The sequence below is a fragment of the Miniopterus natalensis genome, chromosome 15 (genome assembly GCF_054644295.1).
Source record: "Miniopterus natalensis isolate mMinNat1 chromosome 15, mMinNat1.hap1, whole genome shotgun sequence".
Lineage (NCBI taxonomy): Eukaryota > Metazoa > Chordata > Mammalia > Chiroptera > Miniopteridae > Miniopterus > Miniopterus natalensis.
The window spans coordinates 49,465,235-49,485,417 of NC_142095.1; the positions used below are offsets into that span (position 1 = coordinate 49,465,235).

Below are 20,183 nucleotides of genomic sequence, written 5' to 3' on the forward strand. Positions count from 1 at the left end.
ACCCCTCAAGATAAGACTTCCCAAAGGGTGGTCCAGGGGCTCCAACCCCTTGCCCAAGGTTATAGCTGGTGAACTTGAGCTGAGATTAGAACCCAGATGTGCCCTTTATCACTGTGCTTTAGGGGTTCTTCATTACCAAGGGAAGAGGGAGCCACAGAAGCTCAGAGAGAGGCATTGTCACTGTTACTGAGCGACTGAGACGGGACCCTGGTGATGTCTGAAGAACGGGCCCTCTGAAGAACGGGTCTTGTTGGCTTGTGCAGACAGCAATGAGAGGACAGAATTAGCCCCTGGGACTGTAAATTATTCAGGCGACATGTTTATGATGAGCAGTTTAGCTTCGGGCCAATATTAACTTCCATTCCTGTTACTATCAGATTGTGTTTTGTTGCTTTTCCTAAATGCGGTGCAGATCGGGAAATCTGTAACTCGGCAGAGTCTTTGAAGCAGCAGGGTCTGCAGCTGCGTCATCTGAAGCTCATCAAAGAAAATACAAATCCAGGGTCTGGTTTTAGTGTGATAAATAGAGCATTAAAAATAAGTAGTAGGATATTGTTTTTAAGTTGAAAATGTCTAAATTGAAAAATTCTTCAGATAACAAAAGAAATCAAGGCAGACAGACAAAAGAGGACTGAACGAACATAGGTCAATTTGCATTTTAAATAATGAATCTATAGAATAATAGAAAATATGGTTGGAAAAACTTGCATTTCAAGATTAAACAAACCATGAAATATATAAATATCGTGCATGCTAGTATGTCCATGTACAAAAATAAGATGGGCTTAAAGAAAGTTAGTATTATCTAATAATTTTCAAATATAAAGTACTAAGAAGCCATATTTTCTATGCACTTCAGATATATGTGTATGTATATATATGTGTGTGTGCTCTTGTGTGTGTATATACATGTCTTCCTTCTTCATTGTTCCCGGGATCTCACACCTTTACATGCAGCTAATACCAAGGACTGCTCCACAGTTGATCAATAAAACACGGTTACATCAAATGACCAGCGAGTCAATTTTTAAAATCCCAGCCTCTCCTGTGGATTGCTAACTTCAAAGACTTGCATTAAGATTATTAAGCAAGTAATGATTGATTTATTACATAACATTAAGAAATGTTTTCTTTGAAGCACAAATTAAAAGGTCAGGGACGCCCAGATTTCTCCTCAGGTTGATAGTTAGAAATGCGGAACATTGTTTTCCGGCCGAGAAGGACACTTGAAGGGGATTTGAAGTGACTCTCCTTCCTGGCAATATTTCAATGAAATGCCTAATATTTTGCAGTGGAGTAATGAGGCTGCTCTCTATTTTCAAACAATGGGTCAACAATTAAGATCCAACCCCAAGAACAAACTGGTGTTGCTGTTGTTTTGTGATGGTGTTTAAATGGCCATCGCTGTGATAATGGGGCATTGTTAACAGGACGGAAAATGAGCGCTTAGACCTAGCAGAGCAGAGGAGAGATTTGAGACAAAAAATGTATGTGGCAGCTGCTGTTCCCAGAATAAAGCTAACATTTTAGGATGAAACAATTAGACTAAACAGCTGAAACCTAAGCATGCTTTGTGCCACGCTCAGAAGTCCCCGGGAATGCACAGCACGGTGCCAGCACTGCCCACGAGGCCAGAAAGCCGCGGCTCCCCACCTGTGTTCAGAGCCCCTGGGGGGGGGGGGGCGCAAAGCTTTGAAGAGGCCACGCCTGAGAATGACTGCTCCTAACTAGCCACATGGCACAAGAAGATCCATACACCAAGTGTAGGAAAATAACCTGCATATGGGAGTTACCTGGGAAAAACTGATCCTCCAGCTAAACTCTAGTCCAGCCCAAGGCTGCCCTAAACCCTGTGTCCTGAGCAGTCGGGGCTCTGGCTCAGCAAGCTGGCATCCAAGTGCGCACGGGACAATCTCCCCTCCCCGGCATCGCTAGGGAAAAGCAGGGTGAAATTTGGTGCCATTCTGCAGGTGGCCACTGAGGAAAAACTACTCTTCATGCCCAAGTCATATAAACCTGGGGAACTTTTCCTGTGACTGAGTCGTAAGGGCGTTTACCTCCGCGTCTCCCCTGAGGAACGCTTTCCAACTCCGCCCCTCCCCGCTGCAAGTCCCTTTGCTGGCCAGTGTAGGTCACTTCTATAATTCAGTCCTGCTCCTCCCCAGAAAGAAAGGTCCATGTGGCCAAGCTGGTGTGATACAGCGACAGGCTTGAAGAACCACGAAGGCCTAGGCCTGCCCCTCCTGGAGACTGAGCTGTCAGCGCTGAAGCACATCTTGCTTCACCCGGGGACCTGCCAAGTGCCTGAGGGGATAACGGATTGTTCCGTCTACACCACCACTGCACACGCCCCGCGGGCTCTGGGCAGCACTGTGCAGGGTGATAAATGTCGCTGCCACTCTTTCCAGACGTGCAAACCCAGGAGGGGGAGGTCAGGCCCCGGGGACTACTGAAGAAGGGGGGGGGAGGGAGGGAGGGAGGGAGGGAGGAAGAGAGGGGGAGAGTGGGTGCAGGTCAGCGGCAGGATGGAGACCAGCCACCGCTCTGGGGCACGTCAGACATTCCCGACTAAAATTATCGTGAGTCCATGTTCTGACACGATCGAAACACACCGCCTTCCACGTGCCCTTCTTTCTGGCTTGGGGAAGGTTTTGTGTTTTGTGAGATTTTTTTTTTTTTACTTGAAAGCTATTTGCTAGTACTGTTTTCAACCAGAAACTCAGGTCCTCTGACTCAGAGACCAAAAGAGGCAAAAAGAAGACACCCAGGTCCAAGCCACAGGGCCTGTCCCTAGCCCAGGTCGTAGACATATTCTCTAGTTACTCCCGGGTGCCATCGTCCCACCCTGTGTCTCTCCGGGAGGCTGAAGCCAGACCATTCGGGCCCAGGGAAGGCTTTCTGAAGGCCTAAGACCCACAGAGCAAACTTGTCAGGAGTCCGTGGTGATATTAAAGGTCGGATCGACAAAATGCTGAATATTGACAAAGGTCGCCATCCACCGCTGCCCGAGTGCCTGAGCCTCTTCCCAGTCACACGAGACCTTGTCTGTGTGCGAGGCAGGCTCGGGCTGCCACGGACACCAGCCTCTGGCTTCCAGGCCATGGCCCTGTGCACGAGCCCCCAGATCTCCCCTTCCCCCTCCCCTAGCAGCAATTTATTCATTTCTTTTTTCACAAAAACCAGCTTTGATTTTTCCTCCTGGAAGTCATTTTCCTACTTACAATGGAAAACTGGGCTGTGGCAGGGTTTCTGTAAGTCTCCACCCAGTCCTAACCTCTCAGCAAGGGGTGAAGGCCCCTCCCGCTCAGGATCAAGAGCAGATACTCTGTGAAAGGACCTTAGAGTGAGTCCCCAAGCCACCCTCCCACCGGGCCGTGGCTGCCCTCCGCTCCTGACCGGGAGCTCAGAGGCCCACGTCTGCAGAGCCAGTACAGCTCCCTGCGCGCGCAGACTCGAGAAGGCCCCGTAGCGACCGGTGCCGACTCCGCCTTCACGGGCCTTCCTACAGGCGCGCCCTCAGGGTGCTGATGAAAGCTCCCTCGGAGCCAAGTTCAAGTCCCACAGCCTGGGGCACCCACTTCTGTCCAGGCCACCTGGTCCCCAGGGGCGTCACCCTGAGGCTGTCTCCCTCTTAGCCTGCCAGCCCACTGCTGAAGGCGCATTCTGGGGGTCCAGGCCTGGGCAACCCTGTCCTTGGGGCACTTCGGATTAAAGGTGTCTCCTACACATAGGCTTCTGCACTGCTCACGGCACCGAACCCCGGCTTCCTGTGTCTGTGCCTCCCTTCTCCTGCCCGGCTCCTCTCTTCTTCCTCCTGGACTCCCTGCGCCTCCCTGCTGATCGAGGCTGCACCGTGCGGGTATCAAGTGTGACCTTTGGGCTCCCAGAGCAACCATGCCGACTCCTCTGCCACCTGCAGCCCTCCCCTGGGCACAGCATGGCCCTTCCCCTCAGGGCCCCAGGCTCAGCTATCCGCACCCTCACCTGGGTGGCTGATTTGCACCAGCCTCCCCTGTCCCTCACCATTGCTTCCCCAGCAAAGTGCCCTGCACATAGAATGACCAACGAAATCCTCACAACATGAGGCTGATCCCTTAATAGCCCCCATTTACAGATGAGAAAACTGAGGCTCCATGAGGGCGACTTGCCTTGGGTCACTCAGGCAGCACAGGGCCTGTGTGAGGCTGGAGCCTGGAAGCCTGGCCACCCTACCATCGGCCTCCGGCCATGTCCAGTCCGTGCACTTGTAGTAGCCTCCTGAAGACCCTGGGCAGGTCTCAGGGAGTCTCCGAGGGTGAAGCAGGCTGCCGTGGGTTCCCCTCCAAGGGGCAGCCACGGCCGACAGAGCAATTCCAAGATCGCCTACAGAGTCTTCCTGCCACAGTGACCACGGGAACAGGATGCAGTGACCGGAACCAGCCAGTCAGGACCTTTCTCAAGATTCCAGCCCGTGGGTGCTATTTTCCTCCATCCAGAAAGCAGACTTTTAAATGCTAATATTGGCAAGTGGGGGGGAGGTTGTTGGAGGAAAGGCACAGAGAAAAGAAAACATCTTTGCCAGCTGCCGGCCCTTTTCTCTGGTCTAAGAGCAAAGCCACAAAAGGGGGCCTTTCCCGGCTCGCCCTTTATTGCGCCTCCAGGTTCATCGCTGACTCCAAGTAGCAGCCGCCACAAAACCCCTCAGCAGAGGCTGCTTGGCTCACAGAAGCCAGGCTATTCAAGGACATGCGATCTGGCGACCTGACCATGATGGCGTCGCAGGGCCGTGTCTGGCAGTCAGTGTGTCCGCAGACACCCGCGGGCGGAACCCAACGCCATCTCTGCCACCGTCGGTGGGGGGACAGGGCTGCGAGTGCTCTGTCCTTACCCTGCCTGTGAAGCGCACAGAGAAGCCGAGCAGTGAGCCTTCTCAACTGGAGGGAGACTCCGGGTCCCATTTCCACAAGATGAGCCACAAACACTTCGAAAGCAACTCGTGTGGATTCGCCCCCAGGAAGTTGCTGAATATCCCGCTTTTTAAAATATTTATTCACAGGCAAAGACGATCCCTAGGGGACCCACACTTTCTACCAGAGTGGAACGGCCTGTGCTGTGGACCCGGGTTTCCTGCTTTCCTCCCACGTCCAGCTGCCTTGAGTGGGACGGGTGCTGCAGTGGGAAGGTGCTGCAGTGGGGAGGGTGCCGCAGTGGGAGGGTGCCGCAGTGGGAGGGTGCCGCAGTGGGAGGGTGCTGCAGTGGGAGGGTGCTGCAGTGGGAAGGGTGCTATCGTGGGGAGGGTGCTGCAGTGGGAGGGTGCCGCAGGGGGAGGGTGCCGCAGTGGGAGGGTGCCGCAGTGGGAGGGTGCTGCAGTGGGAAGGGTGCTATCGTGGGGAGGGTGCCGCAGTGGGAGGGTGCCGCAGTGGGGAGGGTGCTATAGTGGGGAGGGTGCCACAGTGGGAGGGTGCCGCAGTGGGGAGGGTGCTATAGTGGGGAGGGTGCCACAGTGGGAGGGTGCTGCAGTGGGAGAGTGCCGCAGTGGGAAGGGTGCTATCGTGGGGAGGGTGCCGCAGTGGGAGGGTGCCGCAGTGGGGAGGGTGCTATAGTGGGGAGGGTGCCACAGTGGGAGGGTGCTGCAGTGGGAGGGTGCCGCAGTGGGAAGGGTGCTATCGTGGGGAGGGTGCTGCAGTGGGAGGGTGTTGCAGTGGGGAGGGTGCCGCAGTGGGAGGGTGCCGCAGTGGGAGGGTGCCGCAGGGGGAGGGTGCCGCAGTGGGAGGGTGCCGCAGGGGGAGGGTGCCTCAGTGGGAGGGTGCCGCAGGGGGAGGGTGCCGCAGTGGGAGGGTGCCGCAGGGGGAGGGTGCCGCAGCGGGGAGGGTGCTTGTTTCCTTAGCTGTACTGCCCCCCCTCCTCTCTGGCTGGCTTTTGGGTGTCGACACGGGCCTCCCGTGCCTTGCCCCAGGTCTTCACAGTATGTGCCTGGGACTCCCCTCACTCCTGTCACCGGCTTCATTTGCGTGCCCCCACCACGGTCACTGAGGTTCTCCTCTGGGGCTTGCAACAGTCCCCTCCAACCTCATCTCCTACCTGCCGACTCCTCCGGAGGCCTCCTATCAAACTGGCCCGGCTCCTCTGGCACCTTATTTAACCTCTGGACAGCTCAGATGTCCACCCACGGCAGTAGGCACTTCAACAGAATTGTGGCCTTGCTATTCATTTTCCCAATTTTTATGGAAACTACAATTACTTTTTTATGTACCTGCTGACTGGCAGGATGGCATTAAACTTAGGGTAAGAACGTCTGGGGAAACCAGGCCTGGAGTGCAGCACAGCTGCCTGGGGTAGGTGCTCCCAGGCTGCAAGGGAGGTGATGACAAAGTGGACACCTGGTCACAGGGATAACGGAGAAGTGGCGCCGTGTCCTGGCAGTAGCTCGGTCTACGAACCAGGCACTGAACCAGGGACTTGGGGATCCTCCTGTCTCACATTCCGTCTCTGCAGAAGGGATCTGGGCAGGTCCTTTATTTACCCTTTATCTTGCAGCCTCCTGATTGGACAGACTGGCTCAGCTATTGATCCCTGGGTCCAATCAAATCTGATCAGGTAGCACAGTTGATTTAAGTCACAAACTGGTGCATCTTCCAGGGAAGCACTGCCTGGTACACCCCCCAAGGGGCATGGCCCCAGCCACTCCTGCGGGCACCTGCCTGGAGGGGAGCGTGCAACATCCATCCTCAGGCTCCTTGAGAAGATCCAGCGGTAGACCGAGTTAGGAAAGAGCACTTACACTGTCTTCCAGGGCAGAGACCCAGCGCTGGGCGCTGTGGGAAAGGTGCGAGAAGCCTGCAGCAAACCACGATAACTTGCCTGAGGCAGCCTCCCCAAGGAAGTGTCTTCCATGTGGCAGCTTACTGGTACCCAGTGCAAGATACCTTGACAAGTGCTGACTTGTGACTGCCGCTGTCTCCTAAACGAGAGGTTCCCAACCCCTGCGTTGGAACCACCAGGGACATTTAACTAAATGGGGTCGCCTGACTATACCCCTAGAGAGCCTGATTTACTGGGTCTGTGGAGAGGCCTAGAGATCAGAATGTAAATGCTCCCCAGGTACTAGAACTTTAAATAGTAATAGTCCTATATGTCATAGTATATATGTAATAAAAGCATTTCTTGGGCACACCCTATGTGCCAGGCACTAAGCAAGTGTGACTTTTTTTTATCTCACCTTAAATCTATCCTGCCAAATAGATATTACTATCACCAGCCTACAAGTAGGAAAACTGAAGCTCCAGGAGGCCAGGCGAGGTGTTGAGGGGCTGAGAACTCAGGGCCTTCTGACTCCTGAACATGATTGTCTCCTTCACACAACACCTCTCCCAGGGACCTTCCCCCTCAGTCTGGAAGTGCCTGTCGCTGGTGGGCAGTCAACAAACCCTGTGGGATGAACAAATGCTACAAAGGACCTCCAGGGCCCTTTCAGCAAAAACATTCTAAAATTCTGCAGTTCTGGGCTGTGAAGAATGAGCGAACCACACACCTTGAGAGCCGCATTGGCCATATCCAGGCAGACGCGACGTTGCCCCCCTTTGTTTATGCTGAAAAGCACTCCTTAATAGTGCTGCACAATTCTCGGGCGTCTACCTTCAGTGAACCCCTCTGCTTACAGTCTGGTTTGGTGCAGACTAAATGATAACAGCCATTGCATATGCAATAACCTATAAAGCCAATACGAGAAGGAAACCAGCCCCTGAACATAATCGAGGAGCTAATGTGCTACGTATAGATCCTACAACAGAGCTCCCATCCCAAGAAAATGGCTTTGCCCTTCGACGAAAACGCACGCCATGGAACAGCCGCTGCCGCTGAAAACCAACGTCCAGGGTCCGATACTCTGCACAAGGCGTTCAGACCTTACACGGGACCCAGGTATTGGCTGCAGCTAAGAACTGTCACTTAAATGAGAAAAGTTTCCTACTTTCGCTCAAATCGGGATGAAAGAACCCATCACACACAGAGGCAAGGCCCGACTCCTGGTGCTCAGGCCCCTGGAACTGCAATGGGGATTATTGCACAGGGTTCAGGCCACACGGCCATTTGGAAGGGCTTGACTGCCACCTCGTGGTCAAAATGTGAACTACCGCCCAAAGCAAGGGCTCATATCACCTGTGCACAGCCCGGCCCACTTCTTTCATGACCGTTCACGACAGTTTAGCCCCAATAAGCTGAAACAGAAGGAAGATATTAAGTGTCTGGCAGTAGCCGCTGGTTGGGAACAGGTTAATTTACTCCACTGGTTTCTCTAAGGCAACCATACCTGAGCTGATTTGCTTACATGCACCTTATTTCAAAAAGCCAAGGACTCATTGACTACGTTTTGAAGAAAACTATTTGTAACGCCAATAAGGGGCCCAACTCCAGGACGGTTTCCTCTGTTCCCCATTTCCCCAACTAACTTCTCTCTTCTCTTTCCTTCCCTTCCTTCCTGTATCACCTATAAACTTCCCTACTGTTAAACTCCTTTACAAAGAAATGTTCTCCAATCCGTTACCGACTAGCTGTGTGACTTTGGGCAAATTCCCTGATCTTTCTGTTCCCCACTTAGTAGAATGGATTTTACATTTTTAAAGATGGGGAGCAACAAATAATACAGGGGAGAGAACATGCAGCCCACAAAGCTGGCTCTAACCCTCCACAGTATGAATGACGGTCATTGCACGTCTGTGAAACAAATACACCCCGGCTCTAGTGAAGCCTTTGGGTCTAACTTCCAGGTCGGCAGGCTGTAGCCGGGAGAGGCAGCAAGTTAAATGGCACTGCCCTTGCCCTAGAGGATGCTGCCGTGGCCACCAGGACCCACTCTGTCCCGAATCCGGGGGTGTTGGCTGCTGATGGCTCTGGGCCAGATCGCCCTCATCTGGAGGGGCTGCTTGCCCAAGGCTACAGGCCTCCTTGGGGATGACTGTGTTAAACGATGCATTGGTGTGAGGATCTGCCTCATTTGGGGACCCTCTGAAGGACCACCCTGCTCTACGATCCCCCTGCTGAGGCCTCACCTGCACCGCATGGCAGTTCAACTTCTCCCTGGGCCCAAGCCTGGGCCCCTTCCTCACTCACAAGTGTTGATCATGAGCACCTCCCCCAATAAACCCGCACAAAGCTCCACCGGAGATGGCTTTCCAGAGAACTTGACCAAGACATCCCTCCAGTTATTCCCAACACAGCAGCCACCATGCTGTGTCCAAGGTCAGTCAGATTACCACTCCTCTGTTGAGGTCCCTTCAAGGACCCCCATCTCATCCGAATCAAAGCCTTGCCAGCGGCACCCTGGACCCACGACCTTCTGGGCTTCATCCCCTACTCCTCTGCCCCTCCCCCTCCAGCTGCCCTGGCTCCTGCCTCAGGCCCTTGGCTGGACTCTCCCGTCCCCCTGGATGCACTTCACCAGTTACCTGCACCGCTTCCTCCCTCACCAGCTTTAATCCTGTCGCAAATGTGGCCTGGTGAGGGCCTCCCTGACCCTCCACTTAAGCCTATCAAACCCCACCTCACCCGTGAGCTGCACCTCCCTGGATCCTGCGTGAGTTCCTGCGCAGAGCACCCCCACAGTGCTCTTATTCATCACGCAGTTTCACATCGGTCGCCTCCACCAGAATGCAAGCTCCTGAGGGATGGGCTTTTTTCCTGTTCCTTTCACTGCTGTATCCCCAGGACCTAGGACAGTGGCCGCATGCAGAGTTGCTCAGTGAGTCTACTGAGCGAGCATGTGAGCTGTCGGATGGACTCGGACAGCTGTGATCTTTCCTCCAAAAGAAAATGGGAACAATTCCTTTGTCATTTTTATAAGGATCATGCAATACAACATTTGTGGAAGCACCATGTAATAAACTGCTAAGTAAATGTAAGGTATAATTTTTATTTAAACGGAATTCTCCATCAGCAAGCCACTTAATTTTTATAATCTAGAGCTTCCAGGTTGCCAAAAAGTAAGCACATATAACATTCAGACACAGAAGACCTTGAAAATGGTCTGGTATTGAAAGAAAATATAAAAAGATTTATTCCATATCCCAAATGTACAAACCATGACATGCATCTCTTTTAAAAACTTGATAAAAGAGCAGTATTTACATTGTACATTTTATAACATCTGAAAGCTTCTTTTACTTCCATAAAAATCTGATAAAAGTTAATTCCATAAGTGTGAAATGTACTTTGTTTATATAAAATATATTCTCTCTTTAAATGCAAAATATTCAAATATAATAGTTTTATTATAAAATTGTTCTCAAATTCTGAAGTTCTCACTAGCCTATTACTAGCAAATAAACAGAATCACATTGCCACACGCTTCTTAAAATGAGGCAAGAAGATGATTTTTCAGGTGTGTATGTCTCTGAGTAACGTGCAGAGCTGCCTGACCGTCCCACCCGGGTGGGAGGCTCTCCCGGCGGGCGAGCGGCTTCTGCACCGGCCACAGCAGCAACTCCACTCAGTTAAAAAGTCATATGTTGACATTCTTTTCACACTATTTCAAGATCCAAACCAAAGCTATGGCTACAGCAGTTCACTACTTTTTTTGCAGATAGTTTAATAAATATTCCTAAACTCTAGAAGTCAGTTCACAATCCTTTACAACAGGGGCAGCGAACTTGTTCTGAAAGGTCCAGAGAAAAACCACTGTAGGTTCTCGGGTCACTTCTTTTTTTTTTTAATAACTCTAAAATATAAAAAAAAGTCTTGGCTCTGCTGTAATCTGCTAATTTTTAAAAGTAGACTTTAAAAAATAGAAGTCACCAGTCTCTAAATTAGACAAGTGTTAATACAATGTAAACATCATATTTGGCAGTAAAATAAATCCATGGTTTGTTACTGCAGAAGGAAGGTAATGAACAGTAAGAATGAGTCCCCTTAGAGCGGGCCACATCTCAGAAAGCGCCTCAGTCGGCGGCACCTCTTAGGGCTTCTTTTTCATTTTGAAACAGAAAACGCGCGTGTGTCTCTTTGCGGCTCATCTGACGCTCGCACAAACCCTGGACACACGGGGTGGGCACCCGCACGCAGGCGCCGCAGCTGCTCGTGGGCATGAGGGAGACCAGGGATGGCACAGCCAAGGAGCCAGTGCACACCCGCGGAGAGGCACCCAACAGTCCGAAGCAGAGTTGTGATTTGTGTTTCTCATCTACAGTGCATTATGGGGAAACATGATTTGCATCTGAAATATGTGAAAATGAATTAACAGCAGCAGGACTCGCTCAGGCTCCCGATGAGCTGAAGAGACAGCAGAGGATTCTGTGGGAGTGAGTCTGGACTCTGACGGGGTGAACCGACCTGCTTGCCTGGCCAGTGCTGCTCAGTGGTTGAGCATCCACCCACGAACCAGGAGGTCAGGTTCGATTCCCGGTCAGGGCGCAGGCCCAGGCTGCGGCCCGATCTCGAGTAAGGGGCATGCAGGGGGCAGTCGATCGAAGTTTCTGTCTCATCATTGATGTTTCTCTCTCTCTCTCTCCCCCTCTCCTTTCCTCTCCCTGAAATCAATAAAAACTTTAAAAAAAAGAAACTGGTCTGTTTATAACACTGTGTAATCTGAAGGGGTCCTATGGCCTGGTACTGAGAATCGCACCTGGGGGGGGGGTTGTGTGTCTGTGAGGTGTGTAGGTGTGTGAGTGTGTGTCGTGCGTGGATGTGGGTATGTGAGGGTTGTGGGGGGGGTCGGGGTATGAGTGTGGGAAGAGTAGGTGTGAGTGTAGGTGTGGGGGGGTTTGGGAGGGGGGTACGTGGGGAGGGTACGTATTTTCCCTTCCTACCACAAACAGTGCTATGAGTAACTTGTGACAAATAAAAGCCGCTGCGAATTTACTCGCATACATCGTAGCTCGTTGGAAGCCTCTAGAATGAACGATCCCCTGGGTACTCCACAGAAACATTTGCAAACTCTGAAGCTGAGGAAGTTGAGTGCTCTGGCATCCCTCCGAAGAAAGCTCAATCACTCAGCGAGGCCAGTTTTCAGGCGGCAGAAAGTTTTCAGTGCACAAGAGTATCCGGATAAACAGCAGTGACACAAAGATCTCAGGGACCAGCAGGAGCCCACAGTGAAACCGGGGGCCTGCCTGGTGGGAACAGATCACAGGGGCGGAGAAGCACCAGCTCTCTTACTGACAGCGCCAGGAGGGGGTGGGGGTTCGAACAGCCTTCCTGCAGTCAGACCCAGCACTCACAGCTCATCACGTCTGCTCCTGAGTGGCCACTGTGGGTGTTGCAATACGTGATCTGCGGCCTGCAGGACCAGGTACATGAATTCTTCCACATCGAAAGAGTAGTTGGTAAACTTTGGATGTTCCCCCAGAGTGGGGTGGTGGCCCTGCAAAAACAAACCGAAACACACGTCCCGTAAGTCACTGAGGACAATTTTTGCAAAAATTACTTGCGCCAAAGCAATTGTTTTAATTGGGCTCTACCTCAGAGGTCAGCAAATTTTTTTCGGTAAAGCCCAGATAACACGTATTTTCAGCTCTGTGGACCACACATCTCTGTCACGGAGACCCCACTCTGTCACTGAAGGGCACGAGCAGCCACAGACATCACCTGAACAGAGGGCATGGCTGTGTCCCAATAAAACTTTATTTATAAAAACAGGTGCGGGGCCAGATTTGGCCTGCTGGCCTATAGTTTGCTGATCCCTCCTATATATAATTTAATAGATCTTTCTAGGCCCAAATGTCATGAAGTTTTCTTATTAACATTAAAAATATAGAATGAAAACTTACCCTCTTCCTCCAATTTGGAAACATGAGACAAATATGAGATTAACAACTCACTATTCCGGAGCACAATTTCTCTTTCACGTTCAGTTACAGTTTTTCATACTAATAACTAGACACTTTAAATGAATTAAAAAGCACAACAAGGTGAATTTTGCACTGAACATTACCTTATCTTGAGGGAAGACTTTGTTCTTTCTTCGCCAAGTGATGTAGTGGACACCTCGGAGCCTGGCCAGGTCCAGGTAGCAACGCTCATCGCCACAGTTGTACCTGAGGGTCAAGGGCGTCTACACATGAGATGTTTGTCTGCAGTCCAACCCCCGTTTCTCTGGGAAAAAAGCACTTTCCAAGTAGGTTCTTGCAAAAGATCATGTGAATAGCAAACAAGGCTGAGAGCGGTTACAAGTGGGGAAAACATAGGTTTACTGTTGTGAGTACGTGAAACAGACTTTATTCTTGTATTATTATTATTGTATTATTTCCCATACGAACAACTGTAAACCTACTTTTGTCCACACTGTATTTTTTAAAATATTCTCATAACTAGATTACCTTAACTTTACAAAACAGACTAGAGTGGAGACAGACCTGTATCAAGAGGGCTGACGAAGAATTTCATGTTCTCGTAATGCCCGTCTCTGCAGCAACGTAGCGGACTTGGGGTGGGTGAGACTTGCAAGGTCAGAGCCAATGCAGCAGGAACAGGCCCAGGCTGCTGAAGCCAAGGCCTGAGCTTTCTCCATCACATGTCTCTACTTCCTCCCACCCTCCCTTCCTCCCTCCCTCCCTCTCTAAGAGACACAAGACTGCAGATCAAGTCCACAGTTACTTGGCTATTTCTCTAACGTGTATATTTTTAAATGGTTTGCATGACACGTCTTTCTAAATAGTCTTCTGTTTAAACAATGAGTCATTTTTAAAGTGGACCCATGAAATCAAGACATTACAGCTACAGATGAGGCGTGGCGTGGGATCGTCATGGGAGCAAAGGCCGTGCGTCAGCCAGGCCGGGGTGCGGGAGGCCGGGACGCGGGAGGCCGGGCCCGCACGCTCACTGACCCCCAGGTCCCAGGGGCGCCAGTGGGCTCGGGGCGAATGCTGGCTGCGGCAAATGCTGTTCTTCAGGCACCCGGGTTCTCAAACTCACATTTTAAAAATTGTGGTAGAAAACACACACCATAAATTCATCACCTTAACCACCTTTAGTGGTGAGTATATTCACATTATTACGTAAGCAACCTCCAGAACTTCTATCTTCAAAGCTCACACTCACTCACACTAGCTCCGCCTCTGCCCCAGCCCTGGCAACCACCGCTCGAGGGGCCTCATGTAGGTGGTCACACGGTATGTGTCCTTTCGTGACTGGCTCATTTCACTTCACATGATGTCCTCAAGGTCCAGCCATGCTGTGGCGTGGGACGTCTCCTCCCTTGCAAGGCCGAGTGACACACCCACCCGTCCCCATGGATGCTTAGTTGCTGCCCCATCGTGTGCTGGGAATGCTGCTGCGGGGCAGGTGGGTGCGGAGCACAGTGTGTCCCTGACACGGGTCACACCGAGGGCAGGAGACGGGCGCAAACCCCGAGAGAGAAATCACAGAGTCAATGGAAAATGGGGTTATTTTCTTAGTTTCTCTTACTGATAGTTCATTATTGGTGTATAAAAATGCCACCAATTTCTGGGTGTTAATTTTGTATCCTGCTACGTTGCTGAATTCATTTATTAGACCTAGCAGTTTTCTGGTGGAGTCTTTCGGATTTTCTATGTACAATATCATGTCATCTGCAAATAATGACAGTTCTACTTCTTCCTTTCCAACTTGGATGCCTTTTATTTCCTCTTCCTGTCTGATGGCTGTGGCAGGACTTCCAGTGCTATGCTGAATAAGAGTGGTGAAAGCAGACACCCCTGTCTTGTTCTTGATCTTAAGGGAAATGCTTTTAGTTTTTGCCCATTAAGTATGATTTTGGCTGTAGGTTTTTCTTAACCAAGGAGATAAAAGACCTTTACTCAGAAAACTATAGGTGACCAAAAAAATGATAGGAAGATACAAACAAGTGGAAGAATGTATTATGTTCATGGATTGGAAGAATTAACATCATTAAAATGTCCATACTACTCAAAGCAATCTATAGATTCAATGCAATTCCTATTAAAATACCAACAGCATATTTCACAGAGCTAGAACAAATGTTTCAAAAATTTATATGGAACCAAGAAAGACCCTGAATATCCTCAGCAATCTTGAGAAAGAAGAACAAAGCTGGAGGGATCACAATACTGAACGTCAAACTAAACTACAAAGCCATTGTAATCAAAACAGCCCGGTACTGGCACAACAACAGGCATATCAATCGACAGAACAGAAAGCCCAGATATCAACCCACACCTTACGGTCAATTAATATTTGACAAAAGAGGCAACAGCATACAATGGAGTAAATGGTGTTGGGGAAATTGGACAGGTACATGCAAAAAAAGCAACTGGACCACCAACTTACACCATACACAAAAATAAACTCAAAACTGATAAAAGGCTTAAATGTAAGACGTGAAACCATAAAAATCCTAAAAGAAAACAAAGACAGTAAAATCTCAGACATCTCTCGAAGAAATATTTTTGCTGATATGTCTCCAAGGGAAAGGGAAATACAGGAAAAATTAAATAAATGGGACATCAGACTAAAAAGCTTCTGCACAGCAAAAGAAACCACCAACAAAACAAAAAGGGAGCCCACTGTGTGGGAGAACATATTCACCAATGATTCATCAGATAAGGGGTTAGTTTCCAACTTATATAAAGAACTTATACAAGTCAACAGCAGGAAGACAAACAATCCTATAAAAAAATGGGCAAAGGACCTGCATAGACACTTCTCCAAAGAGGACACAGATGGCCAAGAGACACATGAGAAAATGCTCAAGCCCTGGTCAGTTTTCTCAGTGGTCAGAGTGTCTACCTGAGCACCAAAGGGTTTTGGGTTCGATTCCTGGTCAAGGGCACATACCTGGGCTGCAGGTTTTATCCCCAGTCCTCTGACATCGATGTTTCTCTCTCTCTCCCCTCCCCCTCCTCCTCCATCCCTCCCTTCCTTTCTCTCTAAAAAAAAAAAGAAAAACTCAATAGAACAAATATCCTCAGGTGAGAATTTACATAAATAGATAACTACATAAATAAATATTCTTGGGTAAGGATTAACAACAACAAAAAGAAAAATTGCTCAACGTCGCTAATCACCAGAGATGCAAATTAAAACCACACTGAGGTCTCACCTCACACCTGTCAGAATGGCTCCATCAACAAATCAACCAACAGCATGTGCTGGCGAGGGTGTGGGGAAAGGGGAACCTGGTGCGCTGCTGGTGGGAATGCTGGTGGTGCGCTGCTGCTGGGGCAGCCACTGCAGAAAACAGTATGGAGGGTCCTCAAGAAATTAAAAATGGAGCTGCCTTTTGACCCAGAGATCCCACTTCTAGGAATATATCCTAAGAATCCTGAAACTCCAATCAGAAAGAATCTATGCACCCCTATGTTCACAGCAGCGCAGTTTACAATAGCTAAGATCTGGAAACAGCCCAAGTGCCCATCAGGAGATGAGGGGATAAAAAGCTGTGGGACGTTCACACCAGGGAATACTACGCAGCTGTAAAGAAGAAGGACCTCGCACCCTTTAAGACAGCATGGAGGGACCAGGAGAGTATTGTGCTGAATGAAATAAGCTAGTTAAATAAAGATAAACACCATATGATCTCACTTATATGTGGAATCTAATGAACAAAATAAACTGATGAATAAAATAGGTCCAGAGACATGGAAGCATGGAGCAGAGTAACAGATCTCAGAGGGGCAGGGGCAGAAAGAGATCAACCCAAGAACTTACATGCATATACGCACAGCCCATGGACACAGACAATGTGGTGAAGGCCTAGGAGGGGCAGGGGCACGGTGGAGGGAGGCAAAGGGGGTAAAATGGGGGACACATCTGTAAAAGTCAACATTTAAAAAATAATTTAAAAAAATAAAATAAAGAAAAAGAAATCACAGATTCACACCTCCCGCCGAGCCAGGGAGGAGCGGTGGTCTGCCTGCTAAGTGGAGTGGCAGGCTGCGGGCTTCTCCCTTTCAGCTGTAGGTCTTTTTTCTTTCCAGATGCCCATATAATGTAACTTCCCTGGAACAGTTAAGCATTTAGCCCACTGATGCTCTGAGCAGAAGTCTCAGATGCTTGAGCTTCCGCGATGTAAAACTGCCCGGAACACTTACAGTTCAAATACAGCAGCCCAGTCGGGAAGGAAAAGTAAGTGGGTAAGACCAGCTCCGTGCATTCCAATAAATATGTCCGTGTTGTGGGTGATCCTTAGCTGATCTAAGAACCCAAGTTCCCTGTGAACGTGCAGAACAAGAGACAGATGGAGAGAAGAGAGAAAGTATTGAGTTGAGCTCATGACTCATAGTAACAATATTTATACAAGTGTCTCTCTTGATTTAAATCACATTCCACCATGATTTTTTTGCCAATTTCAAGCCTGCTCCAGTATTTAATAACTTAATGGGTCAATAATTTTTTTTCTAAGTAAACTCTCTTTTTTTAAAATGTAAATGCATTTATCTTAGAAGGAAACTTTTATAGCTATTTAAGTGGAAAACCAGTGACACATGCCATAAACAAAACTGTAAAAATAGATATAATCGCACTAAAAAGCATTATTTAAATCTAGGGAGATACCATTGCCAGGCAAAGCTCCGAGCCGGGGCCTGCTTCTCTGTGTGGATGTGAAATGAGCGGGGGGTGAAGAGGTATGCTGGTGCGCTGGCCCCAAACGGAAACCGTCTCCTTAGGGCAGGAGTGGTCCAGCCCTGCCAAGGCAAACGCGGGCGGGACTCGAAATTCAAAAATCTAGGAGCTTTTCTCATAGCTAGTTTTTAAGTGGATAATCTTGTATAGCCTGTGAATCATGTTATAAATACCCAAATGGCCCTTAGCAGGAAAAAAGTTCCCTAGCCCTGCCTTAGGGCGATGGGGTGAGTTTTAAATGCGGGAATCAGTTCCTCCTGTGTGAGCTGACTTAGCACCATCTGAATGACTAAATGATCTCAACACCACTAACATTTCCTTGTCTTTGCCACAGACATTCCACAACCTCACGCACATCAGGGCTATAAAAGGTCCCTTGAGTGCAAGACACTGAGAGATGTGAAGCTCTGAACCGAAATCTGTGCCCAAAACGTTCACTAAAGTGAGTCTGGGAAGAAATGCTGGGGAAAGGACAACACTCGGCACTGATGTAATGGAATTGGACCCCAAGTCCCACTCACCCAAACTAAAGGCAAGGAAATAAACGAGGTCATTCTGAACCTCAGAAAGGAAAGCACATTTCCTCTCCATCAGCTTCTCTCTGAAGAGCAGCTGCACCTGCACACGCCTCGGTTTCCCTAGGAAGGCCAACTGACGCTGAGGGGAGGATGGGCACTGCCCAGGTGCAGACACCCTCGGAATCGCCAGTTATGGGACCACCTATGGCTGGGCATCACCAATTTCCATGTGATCACGTTACTAGCGTGACCCTCAGATTGGCAAGGTCTGAATTTACTGTCACCTTCCTTCACCTGGGAAACCCAGTCAACAGCAGGGCCTTGCCCAACACCCGGCCCCTTCCTGCCACATTTCTTCCTGTGCCAGTGAGGGTGGTCACCTTGCACAGCAAAATTCATAAAAAGGGAATAGCTCTGCCAACCTCACAGGACTGCTGGGAGAGGGAGACGACATAAAGCGAAGCAGTTGTCCACTTGTGTTCAGTGTGCGCGGCCCACAAGCGCCACACCAGCCCCAGGGCTGTGTTGCTGCTGCAAAGCCGGGGGCCGGCTCAGGGTAGGAACCCGATGAACATTTGTGTGAGACAACGAGTGTGTGATGGGTGGCCTGCACCACTCATCAGGTTTTAACTGTTAGACACTCTTGCGCTGGTAAATGTCAGCTTGTTCTTTTTTAACACGGAAACTGTCCATGTGTTCAGTCTGGAAAACAAGACTGTGACTATGAGTGGACAAGGGTGTGGGACAAGCTCCCGCCTCCCCTGTGGACCTTCTGTCCAGCCCAACTCCCACCCAGGACCACACGCCTCTACAGGGACCTCCCCTGTGGACCTTCTGTCCAGCCCGACTCCCACCCAGGAGCACATGTCTCTACAGGGACCTCCCCTGTGGACCTTCTGTCCAGCCTGACTCCCACCCAGGAGCACATGTCTCTACAGGGACCTCCCCTGTGGACCTTCTGTCCAGCCCGACTCCCACCCAGGACCACACGCCTCTACAGGGACCTCCCCTGTGGGCCTTCCAGCCTGACTCCCACCCAGGACCACACGCCTCTATAGGGACCTCCCCTGTGGACCTTCTGTCCAGCCCGACTCCCACCCAGGACCACACGCCTCTACAGGGACCTCCCCTGTGGACCTTCTGTCCAGCCCGACTCCCACCCAGGACCACACGCCTCTACAGGGACCTCCCCTGTGGACCTTCTGTCCAGCCCGACTCCCACCCAGGACCACACGCCTCTACAGGGACCTCCCCTGTGGACCTTCTGTCCAGCCCGACTCCCACCCAGGAGCACATGTCTCTACAGGGACCTCCCCTGTGGACCTTCTGTCCAGCCTGACTCCCACTCAGGACCACACGCCTCTACAGCGGTTCTCACATCAACAGCGGTAGTGGACAGTGACAGGCAAATTCTGTCCTTCGAAGCCTTTTAGTTGTATCAGAATTTTAAAAGCAATGTAAATGTTTTACAACATTTCTAAAATTTTCATATATAATTTATATATAACTAATTTTAGGTCAAAAGATGAAACCCAGCAGCTAGCAGGGCAAAGTAGGCCTACAACATTTTTTTTAATTCAGAATTAGTTACCAACTTTTTAATTCAGAAATTTCAAATAAAAATCTGGATTCATCACATCTCTTGAAAATGTGATGGAAGCCACATCAGGCCTGCAGCGGCCGAAGAGCACCCACCCTGTGCCCAGGCCCCTGCCTGTCCATTCGCTCCCTGATGGCCTCTGTATGTCCCATCCAGCCTAAAGGGCCAACAACTCCAGGTAGAAAAGTCCTTTCTATCCCCCTTCACTCATCCAAGCACAAAACGCCAGCCTCCACCCCAGGGTGCAATTACTTACTTATACTTGTAATCCACAATCTGGACGTCAAATGTAGACACTGTTTTCAGTGCGTTCATGAGCTGGGAAAATAACAGAAATGTTTAAATTTTCTTTGCCTTCTCTTCAGTTTTACTTTTGGTTGAGTCCTCAATTTCTTATTTCCGATATAAAATATTTTTCCTGTATTAAATACCCTTCAGGTCTGTAGTTCTAACCCTAACTGAGTTCAGGTGCCGGCTCCACACCTTGGACACGTGACCTCCCGAAAGTCCGCTGCACCGGGTGGTCGGGAGGCCGA

General features: G+C 49.9%; 1 protein-coding gene across 1 annotated transcript in view; it reads right to left on the minus strand.

Annotated features, from left to right (window-relative positions):
* Positions 1-11,736: 11,736 nt before the first annotated feature.
* The window catches only part of EOGT (EGF domain specific O-linked N-acetylglucosamine transferase), a 32,250-nt gene continuing 23,803 nt past the window's right edge, over positions 11,737-20,183 (minus strand). The window contains exons 12-15 of the mRNA XM_016204199.2: positions 19,904-19,965; positions 16,998-17,117; positions 12,902-13,004; positions 11,737-12,331 (exon numbers count right to left, since the gene is read on the minus strand). Of these exons, the coding sequence (XP_016059685.2) occupies positions 12,185-12,331; positions 12,902-13,004; positions 16,998-17,117; positions 19,904-19,965 (432 nt within the window). The 3' untranslated portion in view covers positions 11,737-12,184. The remainder of the gene's footprint in view (positions 12,332-12,901; positions 13,005-16,997; positions 17,118-19,903; positions 19,966-20,183) is intronic.